Genomic DNA, 26474 nt, shown 5'->3' on the forward strand with positions numbered 1-26474 from the left:
TTAAAAAGCATAAAATGTTTTTTATTAGTTACAAAGTGGAGAATAAAAAGTCCAAGTGCGCCAGACAACATTGTAGGTCCAGTGTGTTGCAAATCTCTTCATATTAATGTCTCAATAGACTCTGTCAAGGCTCGCTGGGATGGCGGAGGAGAGGAGGAAATGCGCCTTTGTGACTAAGTCAGGAAGGAAACGGCCTGTAAACAGCACAGTGAGGAGTCTCTGGGAGCCGCCGTTAAATACAGTTTTGTATGACCGAGTGCTTCTGCTCCGTCTGACATGAGGGACTGCCTGCTGGAAGAACAGTATAGATACTGCTGGTGGCAAACAGCATTATAATACTGAGAATAGTTCAGGATCTTGGTCCTTCCATGCTGTATTGATCGATAACTTCCTCTGCGTAGTTCTGAGCTTTGATCTTCATAAGCAGTGACGCGAGAACCTCCATGTTCTTCCTGCATGTCCAAAGCACAATGTGACAGAACCAGGTAAAACCGTTGTAAGATGTACACATTGGCCCCCAATAAAGTAAAACCACCACCCGCTGAGGTGAAAGACCCAAGCAGTGTGCGCTCTCTCACCTGTCGTCCAGCTTGTGCAGTGCGTGGATGGACTGTACCAAGTGTTTGCTGAAGTTTGCGAGCCGGGCAAGAGATGACCCACTGTCAAGGCCCTTGAACCAGCTCTGCGGCAGAGACTCCGTTATCTACAGAGATAAAACAAAAATGAATCCTCCAATGTAAAAATCTGGGGAGCACAGATGGTACAATGGCTACCGCCTTGCAACTCTAACTGTGTGGAGTTTGGAACCTGTAAATGTTTATCAGAGTTAGACCCACACACCCCGCAGTGCTACCTTGCAGCATTTCTCCACCAGCTTACAGTCTGGCTCTGCATTGAGAAGTATCAGCAGAAGGTAACGGTTCAGCAGTTTGTCCAGGGCTAGCTCCTGCAAGGTCTCTTCTTCCAGAAACCCGTCCCAACACAGTACGTTGTGCAACAACTGGGAAGAGAGACAGAATAATCGCGAAGAAAAATTATCATCAAGCAGCACAATTCCACATGGTGAGCAGTCTCTTATTTACGGGGCTCATTAATCAAGGAGTGATAAAACGTGTTCTAAATGATAACCCTCATTGCCTATTATAAGTGGTGCTCCAGCCAATCAGCTCCTACCTTCAATTTTTCAAAACACATGACCGATAGGAGCTGAGCACATGACAGTTAGGAGCTGCATTAAAGTACTAACCTTCACAGCCGACCAAAACCGTCTGTCCTGGAACTTATAATGGGGAGAATTTCTGTCCTCTAATAATCTGTAAAAAAAATAAGTGGAAATGTGACTCAGCCTCTTACAGCCATTGCTCTGCCTTCAGCTCCCTGAGCACCGGACACCCAACCAATGGCTGCCTCCAGCTCCCTGAGCCCAGACATCCAACCAATGCCTGCCTCCAGCTCCCTGAGCACCTAGACACCCAACCAACGCCTGCCTCCAGCTCCCTGAGCACCCAGACACCCAACCAACGCCTGCCTCCAGCTCCCTGAGCACCCAGACACCCAACCAACGCCTGCCTCCAGCTCCCTGAGCCCAGATACCCAACCAACGCCTGCCTCCAGCTCCCTGAGCCCAGACACCCAACCAACCCCTGCCTCCAGCTCCCTGAGTACCCAGACACCCAACCAATGCCTGCCTCCAGCTCCCTGAGAACCCAGACAACCAACCAACGCCTGCCTCCAGCTCCCTGAGCACCCAGACCCCCAACCAACCCCTGCCTCCAGCTCCCTGAGCATCCAGACACCCAACCAACTCCTGCCTCCAGCTCCCTGAGCTCAAACACCCATCCAATGCCTGCCTCCAGCTCCCTGAGCACCCACACACCCAACCAACCTCTGCCTCCAGCTCCCTGAACATCCAGACCCCCAACCAACCCCTGCCCCCAGCACCCACATACCCAACCAACACCTGCCTCCAGTTCCCTGAGCATCCAGACCCCCAACCAACCTCTGCCTCCAGCTCCCTGAGCACCCAGACAGCCATCCAACGCCTGCCTCCAGCTCCCTGAGCACCCAGACACCCATCCAACGCCTGCCTCCAGCTCCCTGAGCATCCAGACACCCAACCAACTCCTGCCTCCATCTCCCTGAGCCCAGACACCCATCCAATGCCTGCCTCCAGCTCCCTGAGCACCCAGACACCCAACTAACCCCTGCCTCCAGCTCCCTGAACATCCAGACCCCCAAAACAACTCCTGCCTCCAGCTCCCTGAGCCCAGACACTCATCCAATGCCTGCCTCCAGCTCCCTGAGCCTCCAGACACACAACTAATACCTACCTACAGCCCCCTGAACCTCCAGACACACAACCAACATCTGCCATCAGCTCCCTGAGCCTGGACACAAAACCAATGACTACACCCAGATCCCTGGGCACGGGCACAGAACAAACCCCTGCCTCCAGTTCCCTGGGCACAGACACCCATCCAATACCTGCCTCCACCGCTCTGAGCCCGGACACACAACCAACACCGGCAACCAGCTCCCTGATCCCAGACACAAAACCAAACGCCTGCCTCCAGCTCCCTGATCCCAGACACAAAACCAAACGCCTGCCTCCAGCTCCCTGATCCCAGACACAAAACCAATGCCTGCCTCCAGCTCCCTGATCCCAGACAAAAAACCAATGCCTGCCTCCAGCTCCCTGATCCCAGACACCCATCCAATACCTGCCTCCACCGCTCTGAGCCCGGACACACAACCAACACCGGCCTCCAGCTCCCTGATCCCAGACACAAAACCAACGCCTGCCTCCTGCTCCCTGACACACAACCAACGCCTGCCTCCAGCTCCCTGACACACAACCAACGCCTGCCTCCAGCTCCCTGAGCCCAGACACCCAACCAACCCCTGCCTCCAGCTCCCTGACACACAACCAACGCCTGCCTCCAGCTCCCTGAGCCCAGACACCCAACCAACCCCTGCCTCCTGTTTCCTGACACACAACCAACGCCTGCCTCCTGCTCCCTGACACACAACCAACGCCTCAGACACATGAACCTTCCTCATTTATAGTGTACATAAATGTAACCAGCCATACCTTTTGGCGTAGAGGGGGATATATACATCATCTTCTATAGCTTTCTTTAACCTTGAAACCAGACAACTGACGAGACCCTTATACAAAAATAAAAAATAAAACTACAATTATAAAAAGCAATACAATGGGGGGAATGGCACAAAAGCTGACTGGAACAGTATGTACTGAACGTTTGACAGCCTTTTACTATGAGAAACAGAGATTGGGGAGCAGTTATATTGGCTTTCTAAGCTTGTTCATTCCCTTCTTTCTCCAGCTTCACATTACCAGGGACAGCGAGGGATTTTCCCTCCATTACACAGATCTCTGTACTGTAGACAATGGTTACCAGAGCAGGTCCGATGTGCAGCGATACAACAAACTACCCCCCCCCCCCACCACCACCTCCCCAGTAACCACAGCAACGCCATTTTGAAGCACTGCAATGGTAGGAACTTGTTGGTTTCTGAGCCCTAACAAATTTTTTTTTTTTTTTTTTTTATACATCTCTTTATTATTTTTTCACATATATACATACAAAAACAGAGAACAAAAAAAAAAGAAAAAATGACAATATAGACATTTAGAAGGTACAAGAGAAAAAGAGACACTTAACACATTTCAGGGAGTATATAATACCTTCATAATAACATAACAAGACAATTCGACACCTAAGCCCAGATAATCACTACAGTTTCTAATAGTTTCTATGTAATTACTACCCATTAAGACTAAGATTCCTATCGGCAAGCCCATTTTGCATAAAAAAAAAAGAGATTATCCAAATTCGCCATGAACTTAGATCAGAGTGGACAAGTTTCCAATTATGTTCTTACATTCATTTAATTGCACTTCCCTCTATGGCCTATGACGAAAAGCTTATTCCTGGCATACACTACATAGGTGAAAAGAAAAAATAAAAAATAATAAAAAAAAATATATATATATAAATAGGTAGGATATCTATTATAATATCCAGCTTCTAAAGTGCATATTTATTCATTTACATTACATCGCTAGTGAACTCTAAACCATACTTGTGATCAAACTCATTAACCTTAAACAGTGCTTATAAGTGCGGATCGATTAGAGGAGTCCCACCGACCCCAAATTTTTTTAAATTTTTGAAGTGTCCTTCTAAACATATAAATATATTTCTCGTGTTCTAACGTATAAGATACTAGTGCCTTCCAGGCTTCCACATCCGGTGCTTTGTCTGCTAGCCAGGATCTAGCAATCAATACCTTGGCCAGGGCACAAGTGCTATTTATGAATGCCTTATCCTCTCTACCTAAGCATGGTGCATCTATTACATTCAATATGCAAGCCTTATCCGTAAGATATACACTATCGATCCCTTTTTCTGTTAATACCTTGATAACTTCTCCCCAAAAGATCTGAAGTTCAGGGCATGCCCACACAAGGTGGTAGAATGAACCGGTGGCGAGCTGACACTTAGGGCACTTATCCGTAGCCCTAGCCTTGAATTTAACCAATCTAGACATAGTCATATATGCCCGGTGGAGCGTGAACAGCTGTATCTGTTGTACCCTAGTGGAGTTAGTCGCCACAGGGACAGCTGCCATGGCCCTCAACCACTCTTCATTACTAATCGTCCCCACGTCTGACTCCCATTTTAAACGGAGTTCTCGCAACCCCGAGGACATGTGGAATTCAACAGCAGTAGACAGTTCCTTATATATATTCGATATCCACTTATTGGTTTTTCCCTGCCTCAACAATTCTTTAAGTGGGGAGTTCCCGAATTTTGGGGGAGAGTTTTCGAAGCGAGAAGATAAGATACTTCTAAGCTGAAAGTATCTAAATAAGTGGCCGGCTGGGACAGAGAATTCCGCCTGAATTTGAGAAAATGATTTCAATCTTTCCCCCTCATATAATTGGCTTAAGGCCGAAATTCCGAACGGCTCCCATACTTTATCAATTTGGAGGAGTTTAGACCCTTTTAACATAACCGGGTCTTTTAAAGGGTATTCCATATCAATCATGTCAAATCTCATTAAAGTATTTACCAATCGCCAAATTTTGACAGCCTGTGTGATCAGGGGAAAATCCTTATTATTGGTCTGGCCTCTTACAAGTTTTTGAATAGGAGTCAGGCCTGCCTCCCCCCGTGATATAATTGCTTCCATTCCCCCCTCCTGTACTGGTGTTCTAACCCACTCCACTAAATGGGCTAGTTGAGAAGCAAAGTAGTACAATTTGAAATCTGCCAACGCTAGACCGCCTTTGTCTCTTTTCCTCGTTAGATATTGATAACGAATTTTAGGCCGTCTATTGTTCCATATGAAAGATGCAACTATATTATTTATTTTCCTGAAATAAGATTCTGGTATGTAAATGGGGGAATGCTGGAATACATATAAAAATTTCGGTAGGACGATCATATTTATCAAATTTACTCTACCTGTTACTGACAAAGGTAATCTCCCCCATGTTTTCGTTTTATTGATTAGATATTCCATCAGGGGGCCCAAGTTCAAAGTAATGAAATCCCCTGGTTTTCTGGATATCCATACCCCTAGATATCTAAATGTATGTACCCATTTCAAAGGGGTGTCTACCAATGGGGAGTTGTGGTCCCCTTCTCTAATTGCAAGGATATTAGATTTATTCCAATTTATCTGGAATCCAGAGTGAACACCAAACTCCCTTATCTCTCTCATCACTATCGGGACCGTTTGATTAGCATCCGCCAGAAAAATAAGCAGGTCATCTGCGTAAAGAGATGTGACGTCCTCCCTGGAACCCATCCGTAGTCCCCGTATATTTGGATGTTGCCGCAAAGCACATGCGAGAGGTTCGATCGCCAATGCGAACAAGGCTGGGGATAATGGACATCCCTGCCTTGTCCCGCGGAAGAGAGAAAAGGATTCTGATACTAGGCCATTGATTGCCATTCTTGCCGTGGGAGCGGCATATAAGAGCTTTACCCAATTCGTAAAATTTAATCCAATTCCCATTGCTTCCATCACCCACCATAGGTAGTGCCACTCGACGGAATCAAAGGCTTTGACCGCGTCGAGTGACACCACCACAGGAAGGCGGCATATCGGGTCCAAAACTTGTAAGTGCGTCAACAATTTACGCAGATTGGTCGCTGTAGACTTTCCGGGCATAAATCCCGTTTGATCATTATGTATAATTTTACTCATGTATTTATATAATCTAACTGCCAAAATTTTTGCGAGTATCTTGGCCTCCGTGGCGATCAGAGAGATCGGACGATAAGAGTCCAGAAGCATAGGGTCCTTATTATCTTTCAATAGGACCACTATCTTGGCCTCCATGAAGGAGCGAGGCAGATTGTTTGCTTCTTGGCTATCATTAAATATCTCCAATAGCCATGGGGCCAGGTCGTCCGCATATTTTTTATATATCTCAGCAGGAATGCCATCTAACCCAGGGGATTTCCCTACCGGGAGTGATTCAATCGCCTCTGCTACCTCATTAAGATTAATGGGAGCATCGAGATCGATCATATCTTCCCTGGATAGGCGTGGCAAATCTATCCTGCTCAACCATTCCTCCACTCCTACAGGGTTGGAGGTGGCCCTTGAACTATATAACGTCGAGAAATACTCGCAAAAGGTATTTAAAATTTCTTTGCTCTCACACACACAGTGCCCTTCCTTATTAGTAATCTTTGTGATAGTGCTGGATGGAAGGTCGGCCTTGGCTATGTTGGCAAGTAGCTTCCCTGATCTATCCGCCGTTGCGTATTTTATTTGGGAGCTCTGTAGCATCATTTTTACATTCTCCTCCCGGATGCAATTGAGCCATTTCTCCTGAGCACACAGCCAGTTCTTCCTACACTCCTCATCGTTATTTGCCAGGTAGCGCTTTTCCCAGGCTTCACTCTCTGCCTCCAGCTCAGCCACTTTATAGCAACTAGCCCGTTTGATATCTGCTATGCATTTTTTAAGTCCGCCCCTCATAAATGCTTTAAAGCAGTCCCAAACTACTCCACTCTCTGCCGACCCCTGATTTTTCTCTTTAAATTCAAGCCAGGACAGCCGTAGATTCGGATCTCCCTCCTCAATCTTATCAATCCATCTTGCATCGAATTTCCAGAAGGATCTCCCCTCAAGTTCGTCCTTCATTTCTACCCGTATCGGGGAGTGATCAGAGATACCTCTGCTTTTATATTCGATTTTAGCTATATTAGGGGTGAACTCCCTGGAAACCAAGGCAAGATCTATTCTAGAAAAGGATTTAAATGAGGAAGAGAAGCATGAAAATTGAGCCAGATCGGGGTTCCTTTCCCTCCAGGGATCTACCCAGCCCAGGTTTTTAATAAAGGAGTCAAATCCTCTGTTATTTCTCTCCGTTAATGGGGATAATGTACTCCTTCTATCCAACTGGGGGTCCAAAATATTATTGAAATCCCCGATACATATTATTGGAGTGCCCGGTGAGGAGGCTGCGAAATCTACTGCCTTCCGCAAAACCTCATAAGTAAATGGTGGCGGGATATAGACTGCCATCAATACTATTCGCTTAAAACGCACTGTACACTCCAAAAAAATGTATCGTCCCTGAGGATCTATTTCCCTGCGAGAACAAGAAAATGGGGTCAACTTAGAGATCATTATTGAGACACCCCGAGAGGAAGAGGAAAATGGGGCATGAAATACCCATCCCATCCATGGTTTTTTTAAACTTAACAATTTATTACCAACTAGATGGGTCTCGAGAAGACAAACGATATCTGCATGGTATTCTCTGACTTGCCTTAAAACTAAAGATCTCTTGAATTTGTTATTAATACCTCGTATATTCCAAGATAAAATTACCACCATTTTGTGCTGAGAATCAAATGGGCTCAATTTTAGGATTTCTTACCATGAGAGTTAAATACATCATTCTTTTGCATACTATCACTGGGCCTAGTGACATAAAAAGAAATAATACAACCAGACCAAGACATACATACATAACATTTACCCCCCTCCCCCCCATCCACCCCCCTCCCTGTATACCAACCCCCCTGGCATACCTAACTTCCCTACCCCTCTCCATTTTTTACCACCCTTAGGCTAATATACTAAGGCACACCAATAAGACGGAGAGCATCCCTGGACATTTTCCCATTATCAATCAGGTTTATACATATTTAAGCATCAGTTAGCTAGCTAGCTGCGATGGACCAGGCAGCCACTTGTCGATCCATGCTGCGGCCTCTTGAGTGGAGTGAAGGAACACAGAACCATTTTCCGTCACCACTCTTAATTTTGCCGGGAATATCATGGAGTATTTAACTCCTTTCTCCCGGAGTCTTTTCTTAACCTCCTGGAACTTTGCCCGCTCCTTTTGAACTTCTATTGCAAAATCCGGGAAGAGTGATACTCTTGCCCCATTATGGTCGAGTGGGCCTTTCACCCTAGCTTGACGAAGAACCATATCACGGTCCAAAAAGTGCAAAAATTTAATTATTATGGTCCTTGGAGGGGCACCAGGGGGGGGTGGCCGGGATGGAACCCTATGGGCCCTTTCGATAGAAAAGAATTGTGAGAAGTTCTCGCCACCCAATTTCAACTTGATCCACTTTTCCAAAAATGGAATAATCTCTGACCCTTCCTCCCTTTCTGGAAACCCCACCACCCTAACGTTACATCTCCGCAGTCTGCCTTCCATATCGGACATTTTCTCTTTTATCTCTCGCATTTGCGACGCCAGTTGGTTGACTTTTTGCGAGAGCTGGTTACTACTGTCCTCCATCCTAGAGATTCTCGTTTCCGCCTCCATTATTCGCTCTTTGACCTCCTTAACGTCAGTTTTAACTTGGCCAATATCATTTTGGATGGCAACTATTTTTTCCATCAACCTTTGCTCGCTGCCGTTGATCGCCTCCAGCAATTGGTGAAGGGAGATTTCGGGTGCTGGGGGGGATGTTGTTTTAGTTGGAGTGCTATGTGGTGTGGAAACCGGGGTTTGCCCATTGTTATTAGAGGGCTGCGATCGGGCAAATCGCTCCAATCTTGTTGCTGCTGCGGTAGAGTTGCTGCTTTTACCCATTCTTAAAGAGGCAGTGTCCTATATCGCAAATTGATGTATCAGTCTCTTATAGGGGACAAGCCACTGCCTAGTTGAAGTTAGACACAGAGGGCTGATATTCTGTTCGGTGGAACTGAGTGCCACAGGTAATTATCAGTTGTATATTCGGGGAACCGTTTGTTGACAATGACCTTTGCGAATCACTGTGTACCACGCGGTACCTCAGATTTTACGATTAAGGGCCCAGAGCATCCCCCTAGGCCGCAAGTGGCTGCTTGATGCTAATAAACACATGCGATCTAACGTGAGTTTTGGGTAAGCAACACAAAGTTAAAGCAACCCTATGCTTGTTCTCATATATTAATTCAGCGGAATCACCAGTTTATTCAGCTTATGCAGCAAGAGCACTATAGCACTTAGATTAATGGTATGGTGAGGGCTATTGTACCAGTTGTTCCTCTTACAGGGGCCAACCTCCGGCAATCACCCCGCATCAAAGCCACGCCACCCCAAGTGGCAAAAAGAAACAGTTTGCACCAATTCCGCTACAGGTACCTTTGCAGGAAAGTCCAGAAACTATACCAGTTCACAGGGTGGTTAAATAGATAAGGATTTTATGCCTCTCACCTTCCAATCGTATCCCCCCGGCAGTCCGGGTACCTCTCACCCCAGCACCTCCTTCTCCCTCTCCTCTTCCCGCAGCGCGCGGCAGTATATCACAGCGAGGTCCCCCTTGGTAATTTTGCCGTGTTCGCCACGTCCGGCTCGGTCACAAAATGGGACTTATGTCCTGCTGAGGATGAGTGCAAAGCCGCTCTGCTCTCCGGACAGGGGCGCGGCAGCCTTGCTTCACCGAGCAAACGCGCGGCAGCCTCGCTTCACCAGGCAAACATGCGGCAGCGTCGCTTCCTGATGACGCGTCGCTTCCTCAGATGCCGCTCGCCCCGTGCACTCCCCCGTATTGATTCTGGAGCCAGGTGGCTCTGTGTCTGTGTGCCGCACAGTCCAGGCACAGCTCGTAGTGTCAGCAGCGGCGCCACTGGTACAGCTTTGGAGCTCACAATCGGGTAGGTACACGCTGCCGCCCCGTCTACATATTACACGGATGTCATGTCCAGGGAGCTCCTGCTCACTCCCTCACTCCCGCCTTGCCGTGGCCACGCCTCCGCCTGAGCCCTAACAAAATAGGTTGTAGTGTGCGCCAAGGACCGCACTGGAGTCCTGGTACCAGACAGTTACGGATGGAGATAGGAGTGCCGGAGAAGGAGACTAGAATGTCTGCTTTCACTATAGGATTCTGAGCAGGTACCCGGGTCTTACAACTCCTTATGTAGAATGAGGGTTTCTCCAATTGGTAAGAATGTTTGGGGCACTATATATGAGCACCTAAATCCAAGCCTCCATGGCAGAAGAGGGGATACAGTCGATGTGGAACTCAACTGCCTTTCCAAGTTAGCCAATTCTCCCAAATGCAGGAAATGGAAAGGATGAGGGAAATACAGATGTGCCCTACTCCTTCCAGCATAACTAGGCATACATGCGTAGTGTTCATTCTAGCACCCTGCTTCTTGGAAAAAACCTTGCAGTTCCTCCTCCCTGCCTGGGGTGTCGCTGTCTGCTGTGTTACTTCAAGAACAGCCTGGTTTCTATCTCAATGTCGATACAAACCAGACAGTTATTGAAACACCACAGCAGACAGTGACACCCCAGGCCGGAAGGAGGAACTGCAAGGATTTTTCAAGGAGGAAGGTGCTAGAATGAAACAACACATGTGTACACTCCCGATATGCATTGAAGTGGATGGGAGCCCATTCATTCTAGTGGGAGCCTGTTGTGATGCTTGTAGAAGCACACAGCATGCTACGCTTCTTACACATCGCGAATACTCTACAATGTAGCGAGATTCCCTGTGAAATCGCCCCTTCTTTCCCTGTGAAATATTACATCTGCAGCAGCTGAGACTTTGTGACAAACATCGCTGAAAGTGGTCTACAGTTCTTCTTGGGCTTCTCTGTGACTGTGTTAAGAGTGACGTTCACACCGCATTCTCTCACCTGCACCGCCTTGCTCGAGTCATTCTCCAGTACGTACGTCTTGCAGAAATGCACCAGGCCGTCGGTTTGCACCGAAGACATTGGATCCCACACGTGCTCAACGTATCCTATATATAATAATAATAATAATAATAATGATGGGCTGAAGATTCATTGTATCCAGAAGCGGGATTGATACACACTGAATCACTAACAGTTACAGCATCAGTACACCTGACCCTCCCCACTGAACTGCACGGCCCCTCCCTCAGGTCACATGACCCCCTCAGACAGCGGCATGACTAATACAGACAAACTCTCTATGGCAGGCATGTCAAAACTGTGGCCCTCCAGCTGTTGTGAAACGACACATCCCAGCATGCCTTGCCACAGTTTTAGCATTCCCCTATAGCAAAACTGTGGCAAGGCATGATGGGACTTGTAGTTCCACAACAGCTGTAGAGCCATAGTTTGGACATGACTGCTGTAAACTGTACATACCATAATAGTGCACCCTTTTAAATGTAACAATGTTAGGTGCTAGGTGCGAGCGGGATTGTGAACAGGCAGTTCGCCATGCCCGCTTGCAACAGGCGTCTGCACATGCAATAAAAATTTAATCAGAATTACATTAGTAGAAGTCTGAGGTCTTGCAGAAGCTTCGGGGTGGTGGGGGGGGGGGGGGGGTGTTCAAGGCATCAGCTTTAGTTAGATAAAAGGGACAGTGGACTCACCAGACTGGCAGGTAGAGGGGTATAGTAGAGGGAGTCCTAAGAGCACCTTACTAAACCTCACAGATAGCAGGTCCACTCTCTTGGTGCAATACAGTGGCAGCAGAGAGCAGGCAGGTGGGCAGCACCCCGTCTCAAGGTGCAGCACCATCAGCAGCAGCCAGTTCTTAGAGCCCTCGCCTGGGAGCCATTGTCCAGCTGCTGTCACACATTGCTGACCAGCCTGCAGTCCCTGCCCCACAGGAGGACGCAGCCTCTGGGGAATGAACTGGGGAGTGGACGGCGGCTAGCTTCAGCACCCCTGGCTGCCTGGGAACTGCAGACAGTGAAGGAGTTAGCGAGAGTCCCAGTGTGAAGGCAGCAGGGGACCTGGTGTACAGGCCGCCGGGATACGGCAGCTGGTACCCGGAAGACAGATCAGACAGGCGCTCAGATGCAGCGGGCCAGCGGGGATCAGCACGCAGGAGCTCAGTGATTAGGCCACGCCCCCACCGGCTCGAGTATTGTAATAGCCGCGGTGGACCTGCAGTGCTCTGCTCTCTCATACAGCCAAGTGAGTTGTGGCTGTTACCGCAAGTGCACCAGGCCGGCCAGGACCAGATTCTGCTTCCTCCCCAAAAAAAATCTGGTCGCCAGGAAGCAGAATCTGGTCGCCGTGGCCACCTGGCCCCTGGGGTTTGTCGAGCCCTGGTCTTTGCCCAGGTATTGTCTCACCTGAAACTACTGGTATTACGGTCTTTTCCATGACAGCCGCCAGCACTTTATGATCAGAATTGGCCTCTTCACCGTTCTCATGAGCATCTCTGGGGAAGCAGAACTCTTCTAGGTGACAGTACCAGGGCATCTGATCTAGTTCAATGCTGCCCTGGGTGGAGAAGGACAATGTTTACACAGACTGCAGCGTGTTTAGGCCGGGGTTACAGGCATGTGATCTGTCCCACATGTGACTCATTGGAGAGATCGGGAAATTAAAACCCGCTGCGGAATCTCGTAACGAAACAGACACTGTGACATTACATTCAACAGAGAACGTTACCTCGAGTGGATTCCAGCCGATCAGCTGCATCTGGACCAGTGGGCTGAGGAGCTTGTGGAGACATAAGTTGATATATGCATCGTAATAAGACTCGGGATACTGTTCCCTCCACACATGGAACTTGGCCAGAACGTTCTTCAGCTGAAAAAAGTCTTCGTGGACATCTTCAAAGATGGATTTACACTGGTGCAGGATGTCCTCTGGAATGGTGGGGAAACAGATCTACATTGTAATGTATATGAGCTGCCACTACTTCAGTGCTACAGAACCCACCCATTCTAGCCAGAGGGAACGGTTCTATGTATTCTATCTCACATCGCTATGGGCAACCAATTAGAATCTACTTCTTATTTATGTAGCACCTTCTGGAAGATAATAGATAGTATCTGACTGGTTGCCCATAGCAACACCCCCTGTGCAATAAAACTCCTGTCTTAAGGCCCCCATACATTATGCGATTTGGGCCCGATTTCACCCGATTCGGATGAATCGGGCTGAGAAATCGTCCCAAATCGCATGTTTTGACACCCGATTTGACCCGATGCGCGGTCCCGTGCGCATCGGATCGGAGTCGGGCAGTCGCACCGGCTGCACATAAGATTTCCTAAATCTTATGTGCAGTCTCCGGGCAGGGTCAGCGGGTGGGGGACGCCGGGCATGGGGAGAGGCTGGCAGGGGCAGCTGACACTATATAGACAGGGGGGCGAGGGGAACAGCTCACTGCTGGGCAGGAGGACCAGGCAGACGCAGCTTCAATACAAACGAATGGGGAGGCAGTGATTGGCTGAGAGAGCTCTATCAGCCAATCAGCAATTGGCTGAGAGAGCTCTCAGCCAATCACTGGCTCCCCATTCTTTGTATTGGTTTTTTTATTCCTTGAAGCTGCGTCTGCCTGGTCCTGCCCAGCACGTGAGCTGTTCCTCTCGCCGGTACACCGGCGTCCCCCCGCCCGCTGCCTATGTGTACACTGCCAGCCTCTCTCCATGCCCGGATCAACAGTGTCTCCGGCCAGCTGACTATTTGTCAGCTCACCCTGCCCAGCTGTTCCCTGCTGCTTCCCAGCATCTCCCACCCAGCTCTCCCCCTGCAGCTCCCTGAGGACTGCATATGATAAATCCATGAGATTTATCATATGCAAATTTGGCACATCAAGTGCCTAATCGTGTGTCTCCCTCCCAGGGAGCTGCAGGGGAAATCAAGTCCGACTTGTCCCTAGGACAAGTCGGACTAATGTATGGGGGCCTTTAGTAAATTTCCCCCGTTTAACTTGCATTGGACCATAACTAATGAACCTTCTAGACAACTGGTTTCTAAAATGACATATTATTGCGCTATATCCTGTAGAATAAAAGGCAAATGCTGCTCCTTAGCTCATTGGGGGGAGATTAAAGTGTTTCCACAGCCATAGATGGTGCCCAAACAAGCAATTCAAGCGTTTCTTCGTTCGGAGCGAACATTTATCTTAGGTCATTTTGTCATATTTATTAACAGTTTCTTATATAGCGCAGCATATCCCGTTGTGCTTTGATTTGCTGGTAACAAGGTATAATATAAATTGCAGCTAGGGTTTCACCTTTTACTCTTGGACTATTCCTAGAGCGTAAGAAACGATATGAAAGGTCATGCATTAACCGAATGCAAAAATCGGGTCAATCGCATCACATGCAACCAAATTGCATGCGATGCGAATGACCCGACCGACCAGATTTTTTACATTGGAACCAATGTTAAATGGTCCCTGAGACCCGATTTTACATTGGCCCCAATGTTAAATGCCCCCCAGACCCCATTTTTCATTGTATGCCCCCCCCCATTGTTAACGCCACGATCAACGTCAACCCGAAGCGTGGCGAGCGCAGCGAGCCCACGAGGGGCGGCGGTACGCGTCCTCCGACCTTTTCATACCCCCACTATCCACGTCGGCGTGGAGTTGATTATATATAGTGTGGCGAGCGCAGCGAGCCCCCGAGCCCGAAGCTGTGCTCGCCATGCTTCGGGTTGGCGTTCATCGTGGGGTGGCGTTAACAATGGGGGGGGCATTTGACATAGAAATTACCCATCAGGGTGGGTATGAAATAAAAAATTGGGTATGGGGGGGTCATTTAACATTGGTTCCTATGTAAAATCAGGTCCATCGCATTGGTCGCATTGTATGCCATTATAATGGCATACAATGGACCCGATTTTACATAGGAATTTAACATTACATACAATGCTTACAATGTAAAATCGGGTCGGTCGCATCGCATGCCATTATAATGGCATGCGATGGACCCGATTTTACATTTGTCGGGAAACCTCCAAAAAAGCCAGAAAATCGGGTCCGCCGGGTCCCATGCTAGGAAACAAGTACCTTTAAATGTACTAGTAGAGGAGTTCTCAGTAATCTGGGTCCTGATATTTGACACTGGTGTCGGTCTGCACTGTCCGGGTGTAGCTGCATTCATAGCTACACCCGAATACACAGATAATAAATGCTGGGCACACACACACACACACACACACACACAAACACAAAGAAAAACAGTTCCAGTCTCTGATGCACATAACTGACTGGATAACATGAGCATCTTCCACCTTCCCCATTGATTGTTACCTCGGCTTATCCTGAAATCAGTCTGTTGGTCATCGGACTGCTCATCATCACTAGACATTCCTTCGTGGTGATCGTTCTGGCCAGAATCCTCCCGTTTCTGCCTCCTTCTCCTCCTGCACCGAGATGGAAAGAAAGGAGTATGACCAGGGTAAATTCCATCACGGCTGAAGGTGATGACAGTATAGTCCGGTTTCTGAATTTGGACCTTCTTCATATAACTCTAAATGTCTTCCGGTCATTCCATGGCAAAAGAGCCAGATAACAACATGAAGGTCATAAACACACACACACACTATATATTAAGAGGAAGAAACTGCACCCCTTCCAGCTTTACAACCATAGTACATTTTATCTGATGCATGAAGTGTGAGATCACCATCAGTATCTATAATAAGTAGACGGATTATTTCAGCAAAGCATTAAGTACCTCCGTAGTTCAATATCCTGCAGATGCTGCTGTGTCACCTCATCCACTGTCTCTGTGTCACTCGCTTTTACACTTCCTGGCGGTAAAAAAAGAGACAAACCAAATAGAAATTCCATGACTTGGAGGACATCCTAGGCAGCAGACACAGGTTGTCCAGGTCCTCACCAGACAGCTTCTGTATTGCGGCAGACTCTACCCGGAGGTCGTCCTGTCTGCGTTGTACCAGAGTTCCTGCACGATCCACCAAGATATGGAACATTTCCGACTCCAGTTCCTTGATTTGTGCTATCTAGGAAGAGAAAATTAAAAGGTGCGAGGGATCGTCACATGACAGGTCAATATATGGTTATTGACTTTATCCAAGGTTTGCATGGTCGGTACTTAGATGGCGTCTTGGGGCCCTACTTTGCTATATGGTGAGGGTTCATGAACGAAGTGGTGGGACATAACAGATTTGTATATACTAAACATAACTGTAAATATGATTGTATGTTGGGCCCATGGATGGCTTCTGCCCATTATGTTGCTGGGAGGGGTGAGACATCGGATGCTGATGGGGTTGCACCCAGGGGTTTTGTAATTGGTGGGATGAATTTTATTCAAAACAGAATTACCTTCTCACTGAGGCAGTCTATAAAGTTCTCCACGTACACTTTCATCTCCTTCAGGAATTTGAAGTACTGCTCACCAGAGGACTTCTCCAGCGCCTGAAGGGAATTTTGTGAACTCTCAAGGTCACGCGTGTATTTTTCGCTTTCTGCCACGTGAGATCGATGGACCTCCTGAATGGAGGTAATCCTGAGGAGGAAGATGGAAGGAATGAACATGATGTAAAAGGATACAGAAATGTTTCCTACACAAAAAAAGAGATTGCAATGAACCTCCCCTAGGAAGCAGTATTTAAATTGTATAAAAGAAAATTAAAAACAATATGCTAAAAAGTGTAGGAGTGCCAGGAACTCAAGATAAAAGTATGGTGTGAGGTTCTAGCACCAATAAATGGCAGTGTATTCAGCCTCTATTCAATGTGTAGGTCACGGCGGTGGAACCCTATATAAATAAATAAATGAATAAATATAATAGATAATACTAAAGGTGTGTACACACGGCAGATCTCACGGCATGCTAGAGGGGCACAATTTAGACTATATAGTGCAGATCTGCACTATATAGTGTTGCCTGCCCTCTCTATCTGGCTGCCGATATGCGCTCACACGGGAGCGTGCATCGGGCTCGCAAGCCCTAAAAAAAGCATGCGATATGACTTTCGATGTTCCCTATATCGGGAACATCGGAAGCCAAATCTTACCATGTGTACACACTATAAGCCTGCTGCATAAAAAAAATACCATGTAAAACATTTGAAGCTTTGCTAAGATTTGGAAGCTTTACATCTAGATTTATTATGGATCTAACCGGTGATAAAAACCAGACAGTTTATCACTTCACCGAGCTTAATAAATCTACCCCTAAAAGAGGAAATAGGGGCAAGTACTTAGTGGAGAGGATTGAAAATTTGAAACTTCAAGAATAAAATAAGTTACTTTGTGTTCAGTTTCTTTTTGATATCTTCAACAGTCACCAGTAGCACAGGAATCTTGGGCTGGACACGCTTCTTCACACGATTCGGGCTTTGTCCATGTTCGAGATGCTTATTCATAGACTGGAAGAACAAGGAACAAGATTATACAAGCACTGCCAATATACGGGAGTGTGCAAGTCTAGAACAGGGGTTATTTAGTGCGATTTCTTGTGCCCAGGCCACAAAATATACAAAGAAGCCAACCAATAAGAGTTAAGTATAGCTGTAGAACTTTTTTCTAAATTAAAGACTGCAATACTATATTATTGTGATCCTTAATCAAGGAAAAACATTTTAAATACTTGAGAAACAAACAAATTCTAATATCAAGATAACAAGCTGGAAACAAACAATGTTTTCAATATAACAGATCCGTACTATAAAGAGGAGGAATAATGAAGATGTTACAACAGGACTTCTGCAGTTACCAGTAGATTTAATTTCTCCAGTTCCACAGGGGACACTGCTGGGGTATAGATGGGGGTGACTGGAGCACAGCATTTTAATCTTAGATGATTTGAACATGGATCTTCCCCTCTATACCCCAGCTGACCTCAGTGCAGCTTAACCAAAAAAAAAAAAAAAAGAGCTAAAGGCCCCCATACATCAGAAAGATATTGTACCCAATCGTACAACCTCAACTGGTTGTATGATGGATTGTATGACAGATTGGGAGTAAATTGTGTGTCCAAAAACCACCAAGGACTGCTGGGGAGTTGAAGGGAAAGTTGGACACAATCGTGATTGTAAGACAGGTCTTTCTGATGTATGGCCACCTTAAGTGACAAAACCCATTGCAACAATCAAACAGCTGAGACTCTGTCCAGCAGCCCCCACCAAGCCATCAGATACTGAGAAATGTCCAGGGGTATAGACCACTCACCATGGGAAATATCCTGACATGTTTCTTTAACCACATCCCAATTTGTTGACCACATGAACTAACATGGCTAAGGCCGGAATGTGACTTTCTGCCCCATTGGAGATGCATGCTGTCTCCCAGGTGGCCATGGGGCTCTTTGTGCTCCCCTGGTCATTGATATATGACATGTACACCATGTAGGCAGAGCAGAGCTGGGAGCAGGACAAAGCACTGAAGATTGCCCTCAGTCCAAGGACATCAGTGGGCAGCAATCACCCACAGAGCAGTCAGACTCTCATAGCGCAGGCTCGACCCAGCCGATACAATACAAGAAAAACAAATGACAGTCTGTTCAGCTGATAAGACGGGTGTCTGCCTCCAGCAGGTACTAAAACTAAACTGAGACCAACTAAGATTAAAGTATCAGACTCCACACATCACCATCTATAGCCCAGCGTTCTCCAATGCTCCAAAGCGTTGTAGGAATAATAGTCCATTATATTATATAAACAATGCCTGCAATAAACACAAGACAGACCTGTGGGTGTTTGAGTCCTTTCCTTATTTGCTGCTCCTCCCACCGGTCCTGCAGGTCATCGTCATCCTGATCCTCGCTGTCAGACTCACTGGAAGACGCTACAGAGAGTGGAAAAGCAGCAGCAGCGTTATTCCACCGACTAAATACCGACAGGGGCATAATAAGGATACGAAACACAAAGATGTTTGTTTAATAATATATTATAAGTATCACAAATAGGTCGCACCTATAGCAACTAAATAGATCATTGCATTACTTACAAAATATATATGAAAGTAACAGTACTTACAGAATATGAATGGTTGTGATGAGTTCCACCTAGAGGTGATTTAGCAGATCGAGTCACTGGGGCAGATGTATTAAGCCTCGTGAAGAGATAAACTGGAGATAAAGTGGTAGGAGATAACGCACCAGCCAATCAGATCCCAACTGTCATATTTCAACACACAGCTGATTGGCTGGTGCGTTATCTCTTCCAAGTTATCTCCACTTTATCTCCAGATTATCTCTTCTGCAGGCTTAATACATCTGCCCCACTGTTCCCTAAACAAGGGACTATTTAATATATTGAGAGCTGGTAAAGAATGTTACATGCTAAAAACACCATGCAGATTAAATGTCCAATAGGCAATATAGGCACACGTATGGCGGAGGTCATTAACATGCCCTTGTCTCCCGGATTCTAGAGATTGCTCTTGTGGTTCCCTACAGTACCCCTGCAGATAGCAGGGAAGCACATAACCAACCATGGTGCCGGTGAGAATCATTACAATGGGACGAACTTACTCATCTCGTCGGCCATCTGCTCTTTAAGAGTTTTCATCCCTGGGGCGAATCGGATCCTTCTCTCATGATCGTCCAGCTCATCGTCACTCGTTGACTGAGAAGAATCTGACGCCGTTTCATGAGCTGTATTGAGAGATACGTAATCTCCTTGGGATCGGGCCAGTTTCCGTTGCTTGCGTGCTGCTCGGATCTGCTTGGAATCTGGGATTTCAACTGCACTGAACGGAAATCGCATAAAAAATATTTTAAAAATAAAATATGGAACGGTCGGTAATTTATATTTATTAACCATAGATTAAACTAGAACACAATGATAAAACACCATTAGTTTTAACAGTTAATAGGCTTATGATCGAAACATGACTGAAAGCTGGGAGAAGATAAAATGCTGAAGACATCCGAGTTAAGTACTGAACTGTTTTTAAAGTAAAATTTAAAGCTGGCATTATTTTTTATTTTCGAAAGGCAATACACGTCATGTGGATGTAGTTGGCATCCCAACAGTCCAGATGCCCGCAGTCAGAAAACCACCACTCAGGGGTGAATTTATGAAGCTTGGAGAAGTGTTATCTATCCCCATAAAGAACGTTATGAGCAAGGTGATAATGGTTCAGCCAATCAGCTACAATATGTAAATTGACAGGTAAGAGCTGATTGGCTGAACCATTATCACCTTGCTCATAACGTTCTTTATGGGGATAGATAACACTTCTCCAAGCTTCATAAATTCACCCCTCAGAATCACAACAGTCAGCATCCTGAACAAAACTATGCCGAGAAGAGTTAGGTTTAGGCTGTGGGGGAAACGGGAGGTTAGGGTTAGGCCCAAGGGAGAGCATTAGGGTTAGGCTGCAGAAGGAGAGGGTGAGGGTTAAAATGAGTCCACACCAGGTGATATTTTAAAATATCACTCATTTTGGCCTTTCTGACCAAGTAGCATCACTGAACTTAATCAATAGCGCTATATCGTTCACCAAGCGGCTCAGATGCAAATCACCCAGTGTGTATACACCTTTAGGATGTATTCAATCATGGGTGCTATGTCTAACAGGTCAGTGCCCGACCCACCCCCACCCACCTTGTTGTCATTCGACAGGTGGAACATTAAATTCCGCCTATTGCGTCTGTCAAGCTGGCCAAAAAAGGGTCTGACTGTTGGAAAATTTCGACAGTCAGAATCCAAGATTGAATACCCTCTTAGACTGTCGGAGGGGTGGGTAAGGAGAAAGGTTAGCAAAGTTACTACAATTTGTGTGAGATCTCGGACCACCGCATCCTGACAGTTGGATTCCCATACCCAACCCCACACCATGTATTGCCTTTAAGAAATACAGACTTTAGATCCACCTGAAACACTGGCAAAAATGAACACTATTTAGTAAATAAGTAAATGTTACACTGTAGGATGTATAATGGTTGCAGTTCTCGCAATTTTGGGCCAACGGAGCAGCATCTGACCAATACTGTTCAAAGTGATCATAATTATGGCTTCTCGTGTAGTCATATTCTGGTTCTATAACAGCGGGCACATTTCACAGATTTAGTTCTGTTTATTAATGGTGTTATTTATAAAGTTTTGGATTTTTTTATCAATTCAACATTACTTAGTACTTCCTACAGAACATGTTAGTAATTGACACTAGTCCCTGCACCGGCAAAGCTTGCAATCTATATTCCCAGTGAGAGAGACAGAATACCATGGTTCCGACTGAGCTGCCGATAACATTGGAGGAGAAGTCGGTGGACTGCTGCCCTCACTGGAGCGAGAATCTTCTTTCTTTAACCGATCATTGTCATCATCCTCCCTGTGCTCGGACTCTGAACTGCTGTCATCTCCTGAAACTTAAAGTTAGACTGTTATTTTATCAGTTACCGATCGTCATCTTTGACATACCAAAAAATAACAAAAAAAATTTCACACCATTACAAATATTTGTTATATTTACATAAGAAGTTGAATATAGAGATGTTCTAAACGACTACTTATTCCTCAAATCACCAGTCATTGGAATTTTCTTTCTTTATATTCCCAATAATACATTACTAATCATAGCTTTTATTATATTTTATATCTACAATCTTGTTTAGAATATTTATGAACAAGTATACAGATTGCCTCCTCTGTTCCCATTTACGTTACTGAAAATGTAACACTTCTCTATTTTTTTTTTAAATAATACACCTCTGTATCTGCACCTATTTTACTAATGATTGCAATTTAAACACTGACTCAACTTATTAGCAAAGCTGCTACAGTCTAAAGCGAATGTTTGTCATCATTAAATCATATCAGAATCAGAATCAGAATCAGAATCAACTTTATTGGCCATGTGTGCTTGCGCACACTAGGAATTTTTTGCGGATTTTACAGTGCATCATCAAGCAGGGATGGGGGGGGGGGGGGAGGGGAGAGAGAGGACATTGCATACATTACATTGAGGACATTACACATTACATGTAGGGGAACACATGCCCGCCGAGCTGCGCAGCGCCTAGGCAGCCATCAGCGGCGCCACTGGTCGTTGCAGCAGTCGGTAGGTGACAGTATGAGCAGGGACAGTACAATTTATCAACAGGGAACACATACCCGCCAAGCAGCACATCGCCTAGGCAGCCATCAGCGGCGCCACTGGTCGATGCAGCAGTCGGTGGGTGACAATATAAGCACGGACAGAACAGTTTGTCATACAGGGAACACATGGAAAAACCTACCCGCCGAGCAGCACAGCGCCTAGGCAGCCATCCGCGGCGCCACTGGTCGCTGCACCAGCCAGGCAGGTAACACAGAGGGGGTTACATAGCTGAGATGCACAGTTCCTTGGCAGCCATTTGCGGCGCCATCTTCCTGAAGGAGAAGCCAGCGTGGGGGATGGAGTGGTGTGGGGGAGTTTGGGGGGGGGGGCAGAGAGAGTCACTGGGCCTGGGGAGAGATAGTGAGGCCTGGGGCTGGAGTTGAGCCCTCCCTGGGCTGAGTTTCGTGCCGCTGCCTCCGATGGTATGATCCCACCTCCACTTCAACGTAACATAGGTGGGTGCGGTGCCGCAGCATTTGGTGGGTAACGCCGCCCGATGCCGATGGTGCCGATGGGGGGGGGGGGGGCGAGCTGTGTCCGGGTCCTGTGCCGCATTCTGGACGCTGGGGGCTGAGCTGGCACGTGCAGCCGTCCAGAGCCGGGCCGGGTCCCCCTCCTTCTCACCGCTTCCGTCTCCACAGTGCGGTGTCCTTGTGGCCGACTGTGATGGCTGATGATGGTGCCGATGGGGGAGGGGGGGGGGGGGGGGGAGCGAGCTGTGCTCCTGCGGCCGGGTCTTGTGCTGCGTTCTGGGCGCCGGGGGACTGAGCTGACACGTGCAGCCGTCCAGAGCCGGGCCGGGTCCCCCTCCTCCTCGCCGCTTCCGTCTCCTCAATTGCGGGGGCCGTGGCGGTGATCTCGTGGCCGACTGCTGTGCGCCGGGGGCTGGGCTGACTCACGTCCCTTCCGTTCGTCAGCGTCTCTGCGGTGCGGGTGCTGCGGCGGTGCCCTCTCCCGGGCGGGGGGGGCTTCTTCCCTGCCCTCTCCCCATCGTCCACCCATCGTCCACCCGCCGTCATACATTTGAATCTACATTCTACACCACCTAATCTTTATAAATCACAATCCATTCAGATTAATTTCGGCCCCCGGTAAATTTAATTACATTTTAACTAACTGAAAAATGTTTAGTATCATATGGAACACATCTGATCAGGCCTAGCTGAGGAACCCATGAATGTGTGTGACACTGGTTGCAATTCCTTACTGGTTTCCAGTGGCTTGTTTGCATGGTCAGTATCTTCTGTCTTCTTCTGCACTTTAAATACCACAGCATTTATAGATGGCTTCCTGATCTTAAAGGACACCTCTTCACCTGGATGGAAATATAAGCAAAGGAATACCAAAGTCATTAATAGATTGATTTAATCTTAAGTACTGGCTATGTACAAAATGTATTAACATTATCTCATATTTGGACGATTCCAGCAAATCTTAAGCATCCCCAAAACATAATCAATATATGCTGCTGTTCTCTCTGATACAGAATAATAAAAGGGTTGCATGTGCAGTAACAATACCAGCTCCTAGTGATGTATTGTAGGTCAGATAGGTAGTCACACAGAGTACAGGTACATAGACATTCCAGGATAAGTAATCAAGTATGTCCAGTTACAGGTCAGGTAGACAGTCAGACAGAGAAAAGATATGTAGGTATGCCAAGTCAGGTAGGTAAATATGCTAGGGGGATATAAAGGACAGAGGATAGGTACGTAGTCATGTCAGGGAATATTGGTGGTAAAGACTGGTTAATATTGTAGTTAGAGCACAAGTAGGTAGATATGCCAGGGCAGAGAGGTACAGAAGAAAGGTAGGTAGAGGGGACAGGTAGGTGGGTATAAAGACAGGCAAGTAGTTACAGAACAGATAGGTAGGTAGGTATAGAGGGCAGGTAGGCACTGTATTTAAAATTCAGGAAGGCAGACATATCAGGACATGAAGTTACTGTAGTTACAGGACAGATAGGTAGGTGCAGGGGGGTAACAGAGGATAGATCAGTACTATATGTACTGTACAGGAAGATATAGAAGACAGGTAGGTAGACATGCCAGGACAAAGAGGTACAGGGGACAAGTAGGTGCTACAGATATGTATGTAAAGAGGACATGTGGATAGGTGTAGTAGACAGGTAGATAGGTACAGAGGAGAGGCAAGTGTAGGGGTCAGAGAGGTAGGTAGGTACCCAGGGACAGGGAGGTAGGGACAGCACAGCAGGAGGGGAGTTATGGACAGCACAGCAGGCGGGGAGGTACTAGGGACAGCACAGCAGGCGGGGAGGTAGGGACAGCACAGCAGGCGGGGAGGTAGGGACAGCACGGCAGGCGGGGAGGTAGGGACAGCACGGCAGGCGGGGAGGTAGGGACAGACATACTGGTACATGGCAGAGGCTTCTCACCTTCCCTCTCTTCGGTGAAGCTGAGCTTGTTGGCTGGGGCTGCAGCCAGTGGTAGCCGGTAGGGCTCCGCAGGAATGCCATCAACCGAAGCATTATCCTCCGGCTGCTCCTCGTCACTGGACGAGCTCTCTGCCGTTTCCTTCCACCTCTTACTCCCGCAGGTCAGGCCGCGTCGTATGGCCCTCCGTGACACCTGCTTTGCCCGGCTGTTCTCCTCCTCTTCCTCTCCCTTCTCCTCCTCGCTATCCGCCGCTCTCCGCACACGCAGATTGCGATTCGGTTTTCTAAACATCCTCCGGGATCAACAGCCCTGACAGGCGCCTGATTCTCCCGTCACTTCGGCGGCGCGACAGCGTGCGTTCCAGCAGCAGCCAATCAGCGCTCAGTCTTGGTTGTTTTTTTCTGTATAACTTTATCTGTATGGGCAGTGTGACAGTGCCACTGACGGTCAGCTCAGGTTAGATTCCAGCCAGGCAGCACAGGCAGGCAGCACTCTCAGGTCTTCTACCATGTCCTATTCTTTCTCACCCACAGTGTTTTCATTTCAACCCTTAAAAAATATTTTTAGATTTATGTCAATTTACAACAATTTACTGACACATTTTCGGTCAACTTAAAAGTAGTAACGACTTGACTGTATATAATTTATTTATTTGTCAAGGGCCCCAGACCAGGAGGCACTTAAGGTCCCCATCAGGGGCGGATTGGACCACCGGGAAACCGGGCCATTTCCCGGTGGGCCGGCCCCTAATAGTCACTAAAAGGCCGCTCACCCCATTGGCGGGGCCGCAGACCGCCATCTCTGCGGTTAACGGGCGGCCGTGGCCGCAGCACTGTGCCCCAAACAAATATGGCTGCGGGCAGCCTCGGCTATTACAGAAATAAAAATGGCCGCGGGAGTGCTGGTGCGCATGTGCGACCGCACGCAGCTGCTCCCGCGGTTCTGTGTGTGGCAAGCACTCACTGTGAGGATGGTTGCGCAGGGAGGCTCTCTCCCTGCTGTACATCCCCGGCCAGTGGCGGATTCAGGGGGGGGGCACCCGGGCACGTGCCCCCCCTGTCATTTCATTTGTAGCTGAGGACCAGGGCTTTCCAACGAGCCCAGCCCCGTGTCTCTAGCCCCCCTGGAACCAGAGATATCGCCTGGCAAAGCTGTAACGTTTTTTCCCCATAGGATAATATGTGACCCGTCAATTCCGACCCCCACCCGGTTCCGACGGCTGCCAGTTCCCCCCCTGGCATCACAGAAGCTTGTGGTTGATCTCATTCAATTCCAAATCGCTAGGCCTTCAATATGATATCAGACTGGTCCATATCGGTCACTCGGTTCCAGAGATATTACGTGTAAACTAATTTTTTTATTTTTGAAATGTAATTTAATGGCTGTTCATGTTCTTTGGGGGCAGATTACTCTGGAACCAAACGTTCCAGTTTCACTGGACCAAAATCATTCAAAGCACACTAAAAAGTTCTTCAATATGATACTGGTCTCATGTAAATGGGTCAGTTGGTTCCAAAGATATAGCCGGTTAAATAAGATAACTGGTTAAAGGGGGGGAGGGGTGGTTTTCTCTCCCCCTCACACCAGAAAATGCAGGGACTAGGCTGGTGTAAAAGGGGCCAACCTGGGAATGCATTTTCTGGTGTGAAAGGGGTATTATTTCAAATAGCCGGGACCTGCAGTGCTCTGAATACAGCCAGGCTCTGCCACTGTCAGTGGCTATCACTTCTGCCTGGCGGCGGCTGTCCCCCTTATACCGCGAGCATGTATTTCCCTTGGCAATGAGCATGTAATCCCACATGGCAATGAGCATGGAACCTCTGGCAATG

The 26474-nt window shown here is 47.4% G+C and overlaps 1 protein-coding gene across 3 annotated transcripts; it reads right to left on the reverse strand.

The window, feature by feature from the left end:
• On the reverse strand, positions 1-25097 carry GCFC2 (GC-rich sequence DNA-binding factor 2). 3 transcript variants are annotated; one of them, XR_014471852.1, is made up of 18 exons: positions 24645-25097; positions 23457-23564; positions 21374-21518; positions 19677-19894; positions 18891-18988; positions 17453-17571; positions 16523-16706; positions 16074-16197; positions 15909-15984; positions 15482-15594; positions 12886-13085; positions 12564-12714; positions 11140-11246; positions 3092-3168; positions 1247-1313; positions 880-1000; positions 579-703; positions 1-452 (listed from the first exon to the last, which is right to left on the reverse strand). XR_014471852.1 is itself a non-coding variant. In XM_083178645.1 (18 exons), exons 1-18 carry the CDS (start codon positions 24934-24936, stop codon positions 350-352), a joined length of 2454 nt encoding a protein of 817 aa, XP_083034771.1. In that variant the 5' UTR covers positions 24937-25096; the 3' UTR covers positions 1-349. The 3 variants fall into 3 exon arrangements, 1 of the variants encoding a protein (XP_083034771.1); XR_014471851.1 differs by having other exon boundaries at positions 841-1000; XM_083178645.1 differs by having other exon boundaries at positions 854-1000; positions 24645-25096.
• Between the last annotated feature and the right edge of the window lie 1377 nt (positions 25098-26474).

The sequence above is a fragment of the Crinia signifera genome, chromosome 3, assembly GCF_055691185.1.
Source record: "Crinia signifera chromosome 3, ASM5569118v1, whole genome shotgun sequence".
Classification (NCBI taxonomy): domain Eukaryota; kingdom Metazoa; phylum Chordata; class Amphibia; order Anura; family Myobatrachidae; genus Crinia; species Crinia signifera.